The sequence below is a fragment of the Mus musculus genome, chromosome 2 (assembly GCF_000001635.26).
Source record: "Mus musculus strain C57BL/6J chromosome 2, GRCm38.p6 C57BL/6J".
NCBI classification, from domain to species: Eukaryota; Metazoa; Chordata; class Mammalia; order Rodentia; family Muridae; genus Mus; species Mus musculus.
The window spans coordinates 5,014,575-5,030,917 of NC_000068.7; the positions used below are offsets into that span (position 1 = coordinate 5,014,575).

The 16,343-nt window shown below is 44.8% G+C and overlaps 1 protein-coding gene across 7 annotated transcripts in view; it reads right to left on the reverse strand.

The window, feature by feature from the left end:
• Positions 1-5,946: 5,946 nt before the first annotated feature.
• Optn (optineurin) overlaps positions 5,947-16,343 on the reverse strand; it is a 43,879-nt gene continuing 33,482 nt past the window's right edge. For 4 of the 7 annotated variants that reach the window (NM_001356487.1, XM_006497547.4, XM_006497548.4 and 1 more), the window contains 3 exons: positions 12,540-12,670; positions 9,493-9,575; positions 6,068-6,907 (listed from right to left, as the gene is read on the reverse strand). In NM_001356487.1, the coding sequence (NP_001343416.1) occupies positions 6,777-6,907; positions 9,493-9,575; positions 12,540-12,670 (345 nt within the window). In that variant the 3' untranslated portion in view covers positions 6,068-6,776. Of the gene's footprint in view, positions 5,964-6,067; positions 6,908-9,492; positions 9,576-12,539; positions 12,671-16,343 lie in introns of those variants that run through there. The other 3 variants (NM_181848.5, XM_030252089.1, XM_011238987.3) reach the window with 2 other exon arrangements.

Sequence of the window (16,343 nt, forward strand, 5' to 3'; positions counted from 1 at the left end):
ACTTCAGGCAGGAAGAAATTAGAAATCCTGAGAACATTTAACTATCAATGCGCAAGCTGACTTAAGGCAGGACAGATTTGGTTCTATGGCTCCTAGAGCTGGATGAGGCAGAAGGGTATGTTGATAAGGCGGAGCATGGTGGAAGGTTTGGTGTGCTTGCACAGAGCTGCTCGACTCATGCAGCCAGGAAGCAGGAAGACAGAAGAGCCAAGAGCAAATTTACCACTTCTGCTCTCAGTGACCTCTTCCTCCAGCTAGGCCCCGCCTACAGAGTGCTACCACCTCCCAGAAGCCTTTTGTTTTGGCTCAGCTATCCTCGAATGTTCCCCGTAGACCGGGCTGGCCTTGAACTCAAGAGATCCACCTGCTTCTGCCTCCCAAATGCTAAGATTTAAGGTGTGTGCCACCACCACACTGTAGCTGGTCTTTCATTACTTTGTGAGTTCTTTCTTCCACCCTTTCAACCCCACAACACCAAATAAAAGAAAAAAGGATAAAGAGATCCCTGAATAAAGTCAGGGCTCAGAAATGGGGAGACATTGTTAAGACTACTTCCTGCTGATTAGGGCCATCCGAGTTTTTGGGACAAGTTTGGTCTTTGCCATCAGGATGTTTAATTTCTTCTTGTTTCTTCTTTGCACGTGGCTAATTAACAAACTGGGGCCAACATCAACCAACAACCCACCAGGTTTCTGGCGTTTATACACCCTCCAAAAAAATCCCTAGAATTCCAAACATCACAAAATCAAAGAAACCATCTACAGCTGGCAAAATCACACCCCCACCTCAGCCTGAGGCAAACCATAGTCAGCTGCTGTCACAGCTGAAGCAGCCCCATATTCCACAAAGCAAGACATATTCTTAAGATATTTTTTTTTAATTTTTATTTTTGTGTTTTTCTTGTTTGCTTGGGGTTGTTTGTTTTGTGTTTTTTGTTTTTGAGACAGGGTTTCTCTGTATAGCCCTGGCTGTCCTGGAACTCACTTTGTAGACCAGGCTGGCCTCGTACTCAGAAATCCACCTGCCTTTGCCTCCCAAGTGCTGGGATTAAAGGCGTGCGCCACTACCACCAATTTTGGCAAGAAACCAAAATTCCAAAATTGTCACACCATCTGGCTCCCAGTAGTCTATTCCGACCTGGAGGTCACAGTGGATTAATCCACATGATCTGAAAGCTCCTCTCCTGAACATTGCTTCTCCCGGGGCCAGGCCTTCAATGCAGGAAGCTTTTGAGGCGGACACTTCATATCTAAAGCATAACACTAAGAGAATGAGGAGGAAGGGACCAGAAGCTGCTTGCTCTCTTCAACCTGAGGCTCTGAAGACAGGCTGCACAGAGGCCCACATATCAGCTCTAAACTATTGCACGGTTGGTTTTGCTGTTTTTGTTTTTAAGATCTGTTGGGTTGTTCTGACTGGCTTTGAACTCCTAATAGTCTCCTACCTCAGCCTCCCAAGTGGCGCTATTAGAAACTGGACACATGCTCCACTATGTTCATAGCAGCCTTATTTATAATAGCCAGAAGCTGGAAAGAACCCAGATGCCCCTCAACAGAGGAATGGATACAGAAAATGTGATACATCTACACAATGGAGTACTACTCAGCTATTAAAAAGAATGAATTTATGAAATTCCTAGCCAAATGGATGGACCTGGAGGGCATCATCCTGAGTGAGGTAACACATTCACAAAGGAACTCACACAATATGTACTCACTGATAAGTGGATATTAGCCCAAAACCTAGGATACCCAAGATATAAGATACAATTTCCTAAACACATGAAACTCAAGAAAAATGAAGACTGAAGTGTGGACACTATGCCCCTCCTTAGAAGTGGGAACAAAACACCCTTGGAAGGAGTTACAGAGACAAAGTTTGGAGCTGAGATGAAAGGATGGACCATGTAGAGACTGCCTTATCCAGGGATCCACCCCATAATCAGCATCCAAACGCTGACACCATTGCATACACTAGCAAGATTTTATCGAAAGGACCCAGATGTAGCTGTCTCTTGTGAGACTATGCCGGGGCCTAGCAAACACAGAAGTGGATGCCCACAGTCAGCTAATGGATGGATCACAGGGCTCCCAATGGAGGAGCTAGAGAAAGTACCCAAGGAGCTAAAGGGATCTGCAACCCTATAGGTGGATCAACATTATGAACTAACCAGTACCCCGGAGCTCTTGACTCTAGCTGCATATGTATCAAAAGATGGCCTAGTTGGCCATCACTGGAAAGAGAGGCCCATTGGACACACAAACTTTATATGCCCCAGAACAGGGGAACGCCAGGGCCAAAAAGGGGGAGTGGGCGGGTAGGGGAGTGGGGGTGGGTGGGTATGGGGGACTTTTGGTATAGCATTGGAAATGTAAATGAGCTAAATACCTAATAAAAAATGGAAAGAAACATAAAAAAAAAAAAGAAGGAAAAAAAAAAAAAAAAAAGAAACTGCACCATGTAGTGGTTCTTAATTTGGGGGTGGGGGTGGGGTAGTTGCTAACCTAGTAGGGTTTTTCCCTTTCTAGTAAAACACGAACATCGAGAGCCTGTACGCGTTCCAGTGGTTTGTATACTTTCTGGAAACTAGTCCAGATGCTTCTCAAATGAAGAGCTTCTGACGCTGGGCGAGGTGGCGACATACACTTTAATCCCAGCACTCAGGAGGAAAAGACAGGTGGGGATCTCTGTGGGTTCAAGGCCAGCCTGGTCTACAGAGTGAGCTTTCAGGAACCTCTGGTGCAGAAGGCCAGAAACTGGGAAGAAGAGGAACCAATGATCAAAACAGCCAGGGAGGACCACAAGCTGTCTTCATCCTGAAGCCCCCGCCCTTCCTGGGGCCTTGTTCTCATCCTCAAGTATTAGCTGACTGCATCTGTGTGGGCTTGCTTCTTTTTTGGGCATGCAACTCCATTTTGTTTCATTGCCAATTCTCTAGTCTTGATTGTAGTTTTCCAGTGTATTGAGAGTATTTGAAAAACATGCACATTGTATATTGGGAACAAAATAAAAAAGTGGGGGGCCCTGGGGAAGAACGGAAGGAGAAAGATGCCCACACCCCGCCAGAGTTTCCCTATTCTCTGGACAGTCAGGCGTGGGAGGGCTGCTATCTACCCTATCCACTCATCCCTGGGTGGGCATTCCTCTATCCCACTCTTCAGGGGGTGGTCATGGGGCAGCCCTGCCTGGGGACACCCCCCTCCCCAGAGCTACTTTGCTAAAGCCACCAGGGTTGTGGGAGGGAGGGAAGAAGTTCCCAACACTGACCAGAGTGTGCAGGGGAACTTGAAGGAGCAGAGCAGAGACTCTATGGTTTTAGAGCTTTATTATAGAAATGCAGGGAAAAGAGAGAAGGTAGAAAGGAGAGAGAGAGAGACAGAGGAAAGAGAGAAGAGAGGAAAGACGATGACAAAGAGAAAGGGAAGAGGAGAGAGAAGCGAGAGAGGTGAGAGGACAAAGGAGCAAGAGAGTGAGGTGCGGGCTGAGCACCCCTTTTTATGGTCTTCACTGTTGCTAGGTAACTGGGGAGTAGTTTAGCCTGAAGGTCAGAAGCTTGGGCCATTGCTTATGTGACTACTGACCATGCTTCTCTGTGGAGGCTGTGGGAGGTGGTACCTTAGGCAGGGGCCAGAGTTCCAGGAGCATGAGGGAACGCCTACCATGTCATGTGGGTGAATTATGACCATCAGGGTTCAGACCTCAGCTCGACTGGAGACCAGCCTGCAATTCCCCACAATTGTGTGTGTGTGTGTATATCTATATATAGATATACATACATACATATACACACACACTAAATAATGAATTCAATTTACTAACAATAGCAACAACCAGAAACTTAGGAAAGTCTTTGACTTCATTATTCAATACTGCACTGGCCATCTCAGGTCTTTTATTAATATCATCCCACTTAAAACTTTGTTGATTTCCACAAAATAGCTTGCCAGGATTTTGACTGGAATTACATAGTAGTTAGAACTGACATCTTGAAATTTTTATATGCATAGAATGTTTTGAAAATTCCATGCCTGAATATGTCTTTAATCAGATTATCCTCCATTACTTTGTCTTACTCCCACCCTTTCCAACTAATCCTCTGATAGTCATGCCTTAATAAATCCTCTGGGTTTCACTAGGGTTGCCGGCATGAGCAGAGGGGGGTTTCTCAGTAATGTGTGGGCAACTTACCAGTGTTACACGAAGGAGAATGGCTCCCTGGTCCTCTGGCAACCCATTAACTGTCAATAGTTTGAGGGGAGGACACTGGGAGCACTTCCCCCATCCATGAGGGAATATTCATGAGAATCCTGTCTTGTGTCGGATTGTGCAGCAGCCAGAATATCATCACACCCCTCCCGTTTACTGATTCCTCTTAATATTCCCTGTGCCTTGGTTTGGGGAATACAGATGTTCTATTTAACCTGGGTGTTCAACAGTCACTATTAGTCATTTATTAAAAGCATAAGAAGAGAAATGAAAATAGGAACTCAACTGTATCAGAGTAAAAGAAGTCTGCCTGGCCAAAGAAACAACCAACATTTATTAGAACCAACTACAGAATGAAAGAGAATATTTGCAAAGCAAACTGCGTGTGTGTGTATGTGTGTGTGTGTGTATACAAAGTGGTTAATGTACAAAATATCAGCCACCATAAATAGAATAAAACCCAATAAACCAAGTAACACAACTTGAAAACGGTCAATGAACTGAAGCAGACACATCTCCAATGGCTTGTAAGTGGCCAAGAGCTATACAGAAGGCTCAAGATAACTGATCACTGGGAAAACACAAAGCCAAATGACATAATGTATTATTCTGTTAAGATGGCTATTATATCAGGAAAAGGAAGGGCAGACAGACTGCTGAATGGACAGACAGCAAATATTAATAAGCATGAAGGACGGGCGAGATGACCAAGCTGCTAATGTGCTTGCCCTGCAAGCCCGGCCACCTGAGGGCTTTGCTCCAAGAGTAATAATAGTCGCTAACTTTGTCAGTGTGACTGCTGTTGCAAAGCGCCCTGGAAATTAGTACCTCTCTCCTTAGTTTCTGGAGAGGGAAGGGTTGACATTAAACATGGGCAGTACTACTTGGCAGGTGGGGAGCCCACTGGGATTAGGCATCTCCTCCAACACTTGTACTTCTGTCTTCTTTACTGTCACATATATCACAAATATTTTTGACACACTCCTTATTTCTGGAGAAAGAAAATGTACCCCTCCTAGGGAGAGCATCTTCTGGACTGACAGGAAGTCACAAAGAAGAATCTAATTAGCACCCTTCCACATAAGCCAGCCAGTGTTTTTATGTTCTGCTCATGAGTCACTGTGAGCAGTCAGCCAGATGGCTGCAGTGTTTTTCTAGGTAAATCTTCCCTTAGTGGGCATCTTGTTGTGTGTGTAATTCTGTGGAAGTTCCATGTGGCTCTTTCTGACTGAACACTGGCCTCCCATGGTGTAAGCTGCCCAGTTCAACCACAGCCTTCCCAACGGGAAGGACCAAAACCTTTGACACCCCAAGCCAGAAGAAACTTTTCTTCCTTTTCCATTTTTGGTCAGATATTTTGTCACAGCAGCAAAAGTCTGATTAACACATGCAGCTAACCATGCTATTAAAATGTGAGTGACGCTGGGCGTGGTGGCGCACGCCTTTGATCCTAGCACTCGGGAGGCAGAGGTAGGCGGATTTCTGAGTTCGAGGCCATCCTGGTCTACAAAGTGAGTTCCAGGACAGCCAGGGCTACACAGAGAAACCCTGTCTCGAAAAACCAAAAAAAAAAAAAAAAAAAAAAAAAAAAAAAGGGAGTGACGACTGTAAAGGCAGGAATGTAACACAAATAAACCAGGTTTGCTGGCACATGCCTTTAGTTCCAGCACCTAGAAGAGAGGCAGGTATCTGTGAGTTTGAAGCCAGCCTGGTCCACAAAATGAGTTCCAGGACAGCCAGGGCTATACAGCGCAACCCTGTATAGAAAGAAAGAAAATAATACGTACAAAACTCCTATGACTTGTAACATGCAACAAGGCCTTAGAGCAGATGGCAGATTAAATAAATCAGATAACACACAGAGGGTTTGCAAGGTGTTTACTAAACTGGTGATATGGCCTTAATATACAAATGATTACAGTCACTATTCTGTACAGATTATCCCTCCTGAGACGCTGTGCCATCGGCCAGCACTCTCACTCTTCCCACACCTTCCCTCCTGTCCTGCTACCCACTGTTAGGCTCTCAGTGTCTCAGACATCTGTAAGCTGCTACTTCATCTGCAAAGAAAATAGCTGTTCTTTTAAAAATTAAACTATGTACTGTACTATCCTGTACAGCTCCAGTACGGAGCCTGAGGGTAATGTCACACCGAACAGCTGAGGGAAGGACTCCAATCCTGAGCTTGTCCCTATCTCTCACCTGTCCTGGTGTCAACAGATACCACAGTGTTCAGTCAGAAAGAGCCACATGGAACTTCCACAGAATTACACACACAACAAGATGCCCACTAAGGGAAGATTTACCTAGAAAAACACTGCAGCCATTCTGGCTGACTGCTCACAGTGACTCTCATGAGCAGAACATAAAAACACTGGCTGGCTTATGTGGAAGGGTGCTAATTAGATTCCTCTTTGTGACTTCCTGTCGGTCCAGAAGATGCTCTCCCTAGGAGGGGTACAGTGTGTCAAAAATATTTGTGATATATGTGACAATAAAGAAGACAGAAGTACAAGTGTTGGAGGAGAAATCTGGCATTTACCAAGAGCTTTGGGGACTGGAGAGAACACTCAAATGATGCAGTCCATCACATGGATCTGAAGCGTGTCGATGTCCGGCAGGACCTCCCCGCACTTGGGGCAGGAGTGAATCGGAATACTGCGAGGCTGCTGCCCGTGCTGCCAGCTCCTGTCCTCGGCTCCTGGGAGGATGAGAAGTGACAAGTGCCGTCAGCCAGCTCCATCCCAAGAGCACTTTGGACTTAGCCACGGATGTGAGCATCTGTCAGACTTAGAAATCAGCCTTGAGTGGGGTACAAATACGTACTTTTGGGTCACTAGTGGAAATCATCACTATGAACACAGAGAAACTAGAACTAGTGTTTGTTCCTTAAATCCCATCTGGCGGCCGCAACAGTTCTGGGAAACACAGTTACACTTCTAGGGACAGGACAAGGCATGGTCTACTAAGACTTAAATATGCAGGAGAGTAAGACACCGGTGAGGCTATAAACCAAAGAGGGAGTGATGAGAGGAGCTGGGGAGTATTCTTGGAAGGACAAGCCGTCTCTCGCAGACGCAGACAGCAATTTCCTGATTCAGTTGATGGAGAGCCCTCCAGGACTCTAAAGTACTGCTGTGCTGGGCTATGGACGAGGTAGGGAAGCCAGGTGGAGATGCAGCAGGTACAGCGTCGGGCCCCAGGGGTCCCGCAGGATTGAGAGTCCCTGGCTCTGCAGCTAGGCCCTGTCTGTCAGGAAGGACACCTTTCCAGAGGCTCCTGTGCTGATCCTCGGGTGCGGCAGGGGAAGGCTGTGGGACCTTTGGAAGGTGGAAGTAGGGCATGGCAAGTGTGCTGGGGCTCAGAGCCCTGGCCCTGGCCTTGTCTCTTCCTCCTGCCCACCACGATGTGACCAGCCTCCTCCTTACAAATGTTCAAACTGTCATGACGTTCTTTACAAAACAGATTTGAAATGCATCCCAACTCTACATAGATCTTTGATCAATAACTTTCTCCACTAATGCTGAAAACTGCTTCTGCTCCCAGGGCACCTCTCTCACCTGACCAGCATGGAACAAACTTTCGGCTTTTTAGTCTTAGTCAAGTAGTTGACTCAGCTCCCAAACTGTCTTTTTATTTTTGTTTGAGTATGAAAAGGAAAATGACCTCTAACATTTGTTTGCTTCAAAGCACATTGCTTAAATTTATAATATACAAGGCTAATGGATTACTTGTGGCAAACAAATTTAAGACATTTCAATTGATTTATTTGCAACACTGAGAGTCAAACTAGGGCCTTAGGTGTGTTCAGCATGTTACCACTGAAGCAAGAAGTTTGTGTGGGTGGGGAGTGGCATAGATGTTTGTACGAACATGTGTGTGTGGGCATGCTTCACCTGGGCACACACATGTGGTGGCCACAGGCTGACTTGTAGAATGTCACTTTGAGACAGGCCAGCCTTTGCCTTCTGATGCTGAAAGTACCCCAGGTCATTCTGTCAGCCCATGGGCTCTATCCTCTGCATGCTTCAAGGATGCAAATGTTTGCATTTATTTTTGTGATTCAGGGTTTTTGTTTTTGTTTTAGTTAGTATATACCCATATATGTAGAAGATTTATTACTTTTTATTCATGTGTGCTTGAGTGTGTGCTATGTGTCTTCAGGTGCTTGCAGAAACCTGAAGGCGTCAGCTCCCCTAGGGCTGCACTGACCGGCAGATGTGAGCTGGGAACTGAACTTGCTCTTCTGGAAGACCCGCGGGCATCCATCTCTCTAGTTCCTTTATCAATGCATATTAATTATTCAAAATAGTGGGTTTCATTGTGATACGACCATATATGTATACTAATCATTTATTATTTATTTATTTATTTATTTATTTATTTATTTATTGGGATAGACTAGCCTAGGCTGGCCTGGAGTTCTCAATCTCTCTGTCTCAGCCTCTCACATACTAGGACTACAGCATGAGTCACATTGCTGCTAAACTTATTTTTAACTTGCTTTCCTATAAAAAGACTTTGCTGGGGGGCACAGGAGGGGGGAACAGACAGGAAATACCAAATGACATGCAGAGACCTACTTTTCACTGTGGATTTGCTGTGACTCTCTTCTGCAGTGATAGATGATAACCTACCTACTGGGAATGTGAGTTAAAATAAGGCCCCTCCTTGGCTTGTCGGGGTGTTATCAGAGCAACAGAAACCAGGGTAGGGCAGACTGAGGGGCACTCGGGCTGCTCTAGGACTTAGGGACCTTTTCAATGTCTGGGAAATTTAAGATGGCATCTTGTTAGGAGAGCATTGCCATTAACATTTTTCCTAGCTTTGTTAGCTCTTTGAAATAATTTTGTATGAAAAAAATCAAGAATAATCCTTCTTTTGATAGTTTACTATAATTCACAGAACATTGTTGCTCGTGTACTGTTACCACCACATCATAAATCTAGCACCATGCATTTCTTTAGACCTGGACTTGTCTAGCTTTTCATGAGTATCTGAGTTTCGTTTCCAGCATCACAAACTAAATAAATCCAAGCAAAACCCTCTCAGTGAAGGCAAACAGAGGCTCAGGAGGCGTTGAAGAGGGCGGGCGATTCAGGTCAGCTAACAGACGCTGGAGTGAGTGACGTGGTACTACCTGGCTGCGAGAGTCTGGGCTGAATGAAATGAGAGGCTCTCAGGGGCTGACTTCTGGGGAAACAAGCGGCGCTGTATTTTGACTAGTTGGATTTCAGAGCCATTCTCTACAACATAATCTGAAATCCCAGCTCATAGGTGACTCACCTCTTTGAAACAGGTAAGTCTGCTGGTCAGAGTCACTGGTTCTTGCCCCGTGTCGGCACTGCATTTCCATCAGGGACTGTCTACTGCAACCAAAAGCAAGACCACCTGTGATATTCTATAGCCTGCAACAGGACACCAGCAAGCAGCCGCCAGAAGGGTGCGTGTGGGAAACAAGTCAAAACCACATGGCTGACCTTCATAAGAAAACTGACCCGGACTGAGGATACAGCTCAAGGCTGAGTGCTTGCTAGCATGCACAAGGCTCTGAAACCCTCAGTGCCAAACAACAGAGTAACCACCCAAAACAAAAGACTAACTTGGTTTTTAGCAACTATGAGTACCAGGACAGAAGGTGATAAAGATACTAAGTTGAGCTGTATAAAATCAGGAAATAACCCAACTCACTTTTTTCTTTTCTTTTTTAAAAAAGATGTATTTTATGAAATTCCTAGGCAAATGGATGGACCTGGAGGGCATCATCCTGAGTGTGGTAACCCAATCACAAAGGAACTCACACAATATGTACTCACTGATAAGTGGATATTAGCCCAGAAACTTAGGATACCCAAGATATAAGATACAATTTGCTAAACACATGAAACTCAAGAAGAACGAAGACCAAAGTGTGGACACTTTGCCCCTTCTTAGAATTGGGAACAAAACTCCCATGGAAGGAGTTACAGAGACAAAGTTTGGAGCTGTGACAAAAGGATGGACCATCTAGAGTCTGCCATACCCGGGGATCCATCCCATAATCAGCCTCCAAACACTGACACCATTGCATACACTAGCAAGATTTTGCTGAAAGGACCCAGATAGAGCTGTCTCTTGTGAGACTATGCCGGGGCCTAGCAAACACAGAAGTGGATGCTCACAGTCAGCTATTGGATGGATCACAGGGCCCCCAATGGAGGAGCTAGAGAAAGTACCCAAGGAGCTAAAGGGATCTGCAACCCTATAGGTGGAACAACATTATGAACTAACCAGTACCCCGGAGCTCTTGACTCTAGCTGCATATGTATCAAAAGATGGCCTAGTCGGCCATCACTGGAAAGAGAGGCCCATTGGACTTGCAAACTTTATATGCCCCAGTACAGGGGAACGCCAGGGCCAAAAAGTGGGAGTGGGTGGGTAGGGGGGTGGGGGGAAGGGTATGGGGGACTTTTGGGATAGCATTGGAAATGTAAATGAGGAAAATACCTAATTAAAAAAAAAAAAAGATGTATTTATTATGTATACAGCGTTTTGCCTGCATATACACCTGCAGGCCAGAAGAGGGCACCAGATCTTGCTGGGAACTGAACTCTGTAAGCGCTCTTAACCTCTGAGCCATCTCTCCAGGCCCCCCAGTCTCTGTTTTAAATGCCAGGCCTTTTCTGTGTAGCCCCGGCTGTCTGGAACTCACTTTGTAGACCAGGCAGACTCAGATGCCCTCCTGTCTCTGCCTCCTGAGTGCTGGGATTAAGGATGTGTGCCACCACTGCCAGGTACCAAACTCTACAGTGATAGCAAAGTGGGTCAGAGAAAGTGGCTTACTTCTGGATCAAGGCATTACAAAGCAATTAAATAGAATAAATTATTTCATTAGCTAAGAGAAAAAACTAACCTGCCCTCTTCTGGCCTGCAGGTGTATATGCAGGCAAAATGCTGTATACATAATAAATACATCTTTTTTTGTTTGTTTGTTTGTTTGTTTTGTTTTTTGAGACAGGGTTTCTCTGTGTAGCCCTGGCTGTCCTGGAACTCACTCCGTAGACCAGGCTGGCCTCAAACTCAGAAATCCGCCTGCCTCTGCCTCCCGAGTGCTGGGATTAAAGGCGCGGGCCACCACCACCCAGCTATAAATACATCTTTTTAAAAAAAGAAAAGAAGAAAAGAAAAATGTGAGTTGGATTATTTCCTGATTTTATACAGCCCAACTTAGTATTTTTCTAAAAAATAATGAACCCAATCTGCATCAGAGTTCACAATCACATGACATAAATTAAATTGCAGAACAATATCTATAACGATCATTTTGTAACTTAGACACAGGAGAGAATTCAGTATTATCTTCCTTTAAAAACACAGTGTTGGGAGCTGGGAAGGCGACTCTAACAGAGGACGTGAGTTTGGGTCCTAGCACCCACACCCTGTTTCACAACAGTCTGTAACTCCAGTTTCAGGGGATTGCACATCTTCTTCTGACTTCTGCTGGCACTAGGCATGCATGTAGTGTATATACAGACATACAGGCAAAACACTCACACATAAATACATCTTAAAAAGTTGGCTACAAATATGGTGCAGGGATTTGTGTGCATATCGATATGTAAAATTATAATGCAGGTGGGTGGTGGCTCACCAATTTCCTGTTTTCACAAAGTAGGGGAGAGGGTGTACTGAAGGATGGGGACACAGAGAGCAGCTCTGACTCCTAGTCCTTTGATAAAAAGGACTCTGGGGCTGCTGGGACGGCTGAGCTGGAACATCGTTCACGGACAAGCCTGAGTTCAGTGATGGGAACCACATGACAGAAGAGGAGAAGCTGCCCTCTGACCTCCACACACAAATCCATACACAAGGACCCACACTCCACCCATAAGTCATCAAAGCTGTTTAAAAAAAATTAAGAAATACTTGAAGCAAATGAAAGAAACAGTTAATTTAGAATGGACTACATAATAATTGTATTATTTTAATCTTCTATTTAAAATATCTTAAGACCTCTCCCAATAATTTTTAGCCAGACATATGGCATATGCCTTTAGTCCCAAGCAGCACTCCAGAGACTGAGGCAGGGGGGCAAGGTTGAGGCCAGCACGCAGTAGCAATTTCTAGACCAGTCTGGGTTAAAGGGTATGACCGGTTTCAAAACAAACGGAGTAAGTAAAAATAAAATTTTAAAGTTAGAATTTGGTAAGCATTTTTTTTAAGGTGGCTAATTCAAAGCCAGCTAGGATACTGAGACACAGAATGTTATTTTCACGGCGTGTGCTAAGAACACAGCCTGTACACTGCTCCTCTGTGGTACTGGCCTGTGTGCCAGTCTCCTTGCATCCTCTTACCTGCCTCCCTCTTCAATGTCATTGTTCTCTTTCAGCAAAATCGCGAGCTGCAAGGCCAGCTGCTCCTTTTCTTCATGAATCTTCTCTCTTGCTGCTCTCTCAGCGTGAAAATCTGAGCAGTACACCTCCATCTGTTAGGGGGAAAAGTTAGGTTACCATGGAGATGACCGTGGACTCAGGGATGATCATGAGATCAGGGTCCATGCTGCACCTGTAGACAGGCTTTGGGAATGACGAGACTTCTGTTGTGAGCGGGTGAATCATGGCTTTCCAATGCTATGAAACAGTAGATACAAGTTGCATATGTGTGGGTGCTTTAAACAATGGGAACTCCTAAACTGAACTGATATAAATGGCTTCAGGGATGCATGAATCATTAATTCAGTAGATTTTTTTTTTATAAAAAAATAGTATTCAGGTATAACATAGTAAATGGCTTACCAGAATGTTGATGTTAAGCTAAATTTAAAATAAATAAATAAATACACATTATTTGTTGAATTCCAGACATGTGTGTGCTCTTATGTTGGTTGCTTCTTTGACTTCATCACAAGTCCTCAGAGTCAGCTCTTGGTGATGGAACCAGGAGACTCTCTCGTCTGTTCAGGTCTGTGTTGCAAGTCCTGGGCTACACAGCAAGACCCTGTCTTTTAAAAGTTCTGGAAATATAAACTGGTCACTTTTCTAGTGAGCTTAATAGTCCTTAGTCTTAGGAAACTCTGGCTGAGCATGGTAGCACCGGCCTGTAATCTTAGTGTTCCACAGGCAGAGGCAAGAAGATGTTGAATTCTAGCCTAGCCTGGGCTACATGGCAAGATTGTATGAAAAAAGAAATGTTTAGTGACCTCAGTGTTTGAACCTAGATAAAGGTCTTATTTTCCTGGACACTTCCTCTACATGTGGGGTCACCGGCCTCCACTGTGGCTTCCGTGATCTTCATGTCTTGGTGAAGAAATTCTGAGGTCTATTCCCACAGTAGGGCCAGCCTGTGTAAGTCCTAAGATGCTAGAGAAGGGATGGGGGCGGACTCTGAAACCACATCATAAAGCAAGGTGGGTCATGCATTGCTCTCCTCCGGATCGCTTGCTTTGGAGGTCAGCTGCCGTGCATGCCGTGAGCAGGTCTCTGGAGAGGCACACGTAGGGAGGCCTCCTGACAGGCATGTGACTGAGTCACCTTGGAAATGGCTGCCATGTCCATTTTTAGTGCAGCCTCATGAGAGACTCTGAGCCAGACCTCCCCTAGTGAGCTGCGCCTGGACTCTTCATTCATAGAATCTGTACTTGAGATGACAATGTTTGTTTTGTTAGCTGCTATGCTTTGGGCATAATTTGCCACACAGAAAACCAGATTAATTGCTGGAATCTCTCAGACACTGAGCCACCAAGCAGGCAGCACACACCAGCCACTATGAGGTCCCAGACACATACAGCGGAGGCCTGCCGGGTCTGGACTCAGTCCGAGAAGATGCACCTAACCCTCGAGAGACTTGGGGCCCCAGGGAGGTGTGGTGGGGTGGAGGTGGGCATGGGGGCTTCTCTTGGAGATGGGGGAAAGAGTTGTGGGATGTGGAAGAGTTGAAGGGTGGACTGGTAGTGGGATAAAGTCTGGACTGTAAAAAAATATTAAAGAACAAATAAAATAAAATTGAAAAAAAGGAACAGATAAGTAATATTATTATCAGAATAATTTCATTGTTCTCAATTATAACATAAAGCAAATTTCACAGTGAATGGAAATGATCTGAACATTGTTTTAATAGCAGTTTTTAAATCTTCTTTTGCTTTATTTTTTTAAAGATTTATTTATTTTTATGTGCATTGGTGATTTGCCTGCATGTATGTTTGTGTGAGGGTGCCAGCCCCCCTGGAACTGAAGCCACAGACAGCATGAGCTGCCATATAGGTGCTGGGAACTGAACCCACATCCTCTGGAAGAGCAACCGGTGAGCTATCAACAACTCAGCCATCTCCCCAGCCCCATTTTGTTTTAATTTTTTTTTTTTTTTTAAGATTTATTTATTTATTATATGTAAGTACACTATCTTCAGACACTCCAGAAGAGGGCGTCAGATCTTGTTACGGATGGTTGTGAGCCACCATGTGGTTGCTGGGATTTGAACTCCGGACCTCTGGAAGAGCAGTCGGGTGCTCTTACCCACTGAGCCATCTCACCAGCCCTTGTTTTAATTTTTTGAGGCAGTGTCTCACTAAGTAGCCCTAAGTGGCTTGGAGCTCAATATGCAGACCAGGTTCACTGCAGATGAGGCCGTGTGTTTGTCACATGACCTGCCTCGAGTACTAAAGATTGCTCACACGCATCATTGTACTGGGTGCCTAGATTTCTTTTTTTTAAAAAAAGATTATTACTTTGTGTATGTATGTGCTCATGTGTTCACGAGCAAGGGCTGTCTGTATATGCTAAGCTCCTCTCCAGTTCCCTGGTGCCAAGTTTTCAACTTACTATGTTTAAAACTGGCCTTTGGATTTCATGGCTTTGGGCTATATTATCTATTACTGTTTAAAGGAAATACAAATCTAAGCCTCGCATAGTGCTGCACACCTGTTTTCTAGCATTTGGGGCCAACCTGAGTTACATAGTAACACCTTGTCTAAAAAATTCTATTATGTTAAAACTATAATTACCAAAAGGTATGTAATATATATATATCAATCATCATTTTAGGAGGGTTCCATCAATTCTGGGTGATGCAGCATCTTGCGGTGCACAGTAAGTGTTCATGGTGGAGACTCACTTCTGTGGTGTGGAATCTCTGTGCTATCCATCGCTGCATCAGTGCTGAGAGCATTATCTACGCTCTGTTGTGCACAAGTCAGAGCTGGTGAATGACCAAGAGCATCTACCAAAACCAACACCCATGCACAGTCATGACACAGACTCCAAGCCACAGGGCAGAAAACAGCCATATGGGCTATGCAAGGGAACACAAGGCTCCCATGATGTTCCTCTAGTAACGGCATTAAAGCCACAGGCACAAACTCCTCTCTGTGGGGTTTGTCCACAATGGGCAGCTGGCAATAATGAGCCCCCAGGTAGCATAGAATCTAATGACATCATTTCTAAGTAAAAAACACAAGGACGTAAAGACATTGGGGCCCTCCTGAGAGAATTCTGGTCATGTATTTTTGTAAGATAAACTGGTAGTGTTTAATTTTAAAATTAGCAATGTACATAATGATGTAATCTCTCTTTCCCTCTTCACTGTGTGTGTGTGTGTGTGTGTGCGCGTGCGCATATGGGAACATGTACATGTGGAGGCGGGAGGACAACCTCAGATGTCATTCCTCAGGTGCCATCCACTTTGGTTTTTGAGACAGCGGCTGTCACTGGCCTGGGTCTTCCCAGCTGGGCTGGACTGGCTGGCCAGGGAACTCAGGGATCTCAGCACTGGGATCACAAGTAAATGCTGCCACGCCCAGTGTTTTTCAACCCTGTGTCTAGCATTTCTATTTAATAGCAACTTTTAAGAAAAAGACCCATATGAAGCTAGGCATGGGGACATGCCTGTGTGATCAGGGGTTCAAGGCCATCCTTGGCTACATAGCAAATTTATGGCTAGCTTGTCTTTTGAGGCCCTGTCGGAAAACAAAAACATAAACAAAAAAACCCAAAACCCACTTTCCCCAAAACACCATTTATAATAAATAGTATAAGTTACAAAAATATTTAGAAATAAGTCTTATACTAGTACCTGGGAGTCTAAAGTTGGCCTTGAACTATTAATTTCCCTGCCTTTATTTCTCAAGTGCTGAAATTTCAGGTGTGCACAACCATGCCTGACTT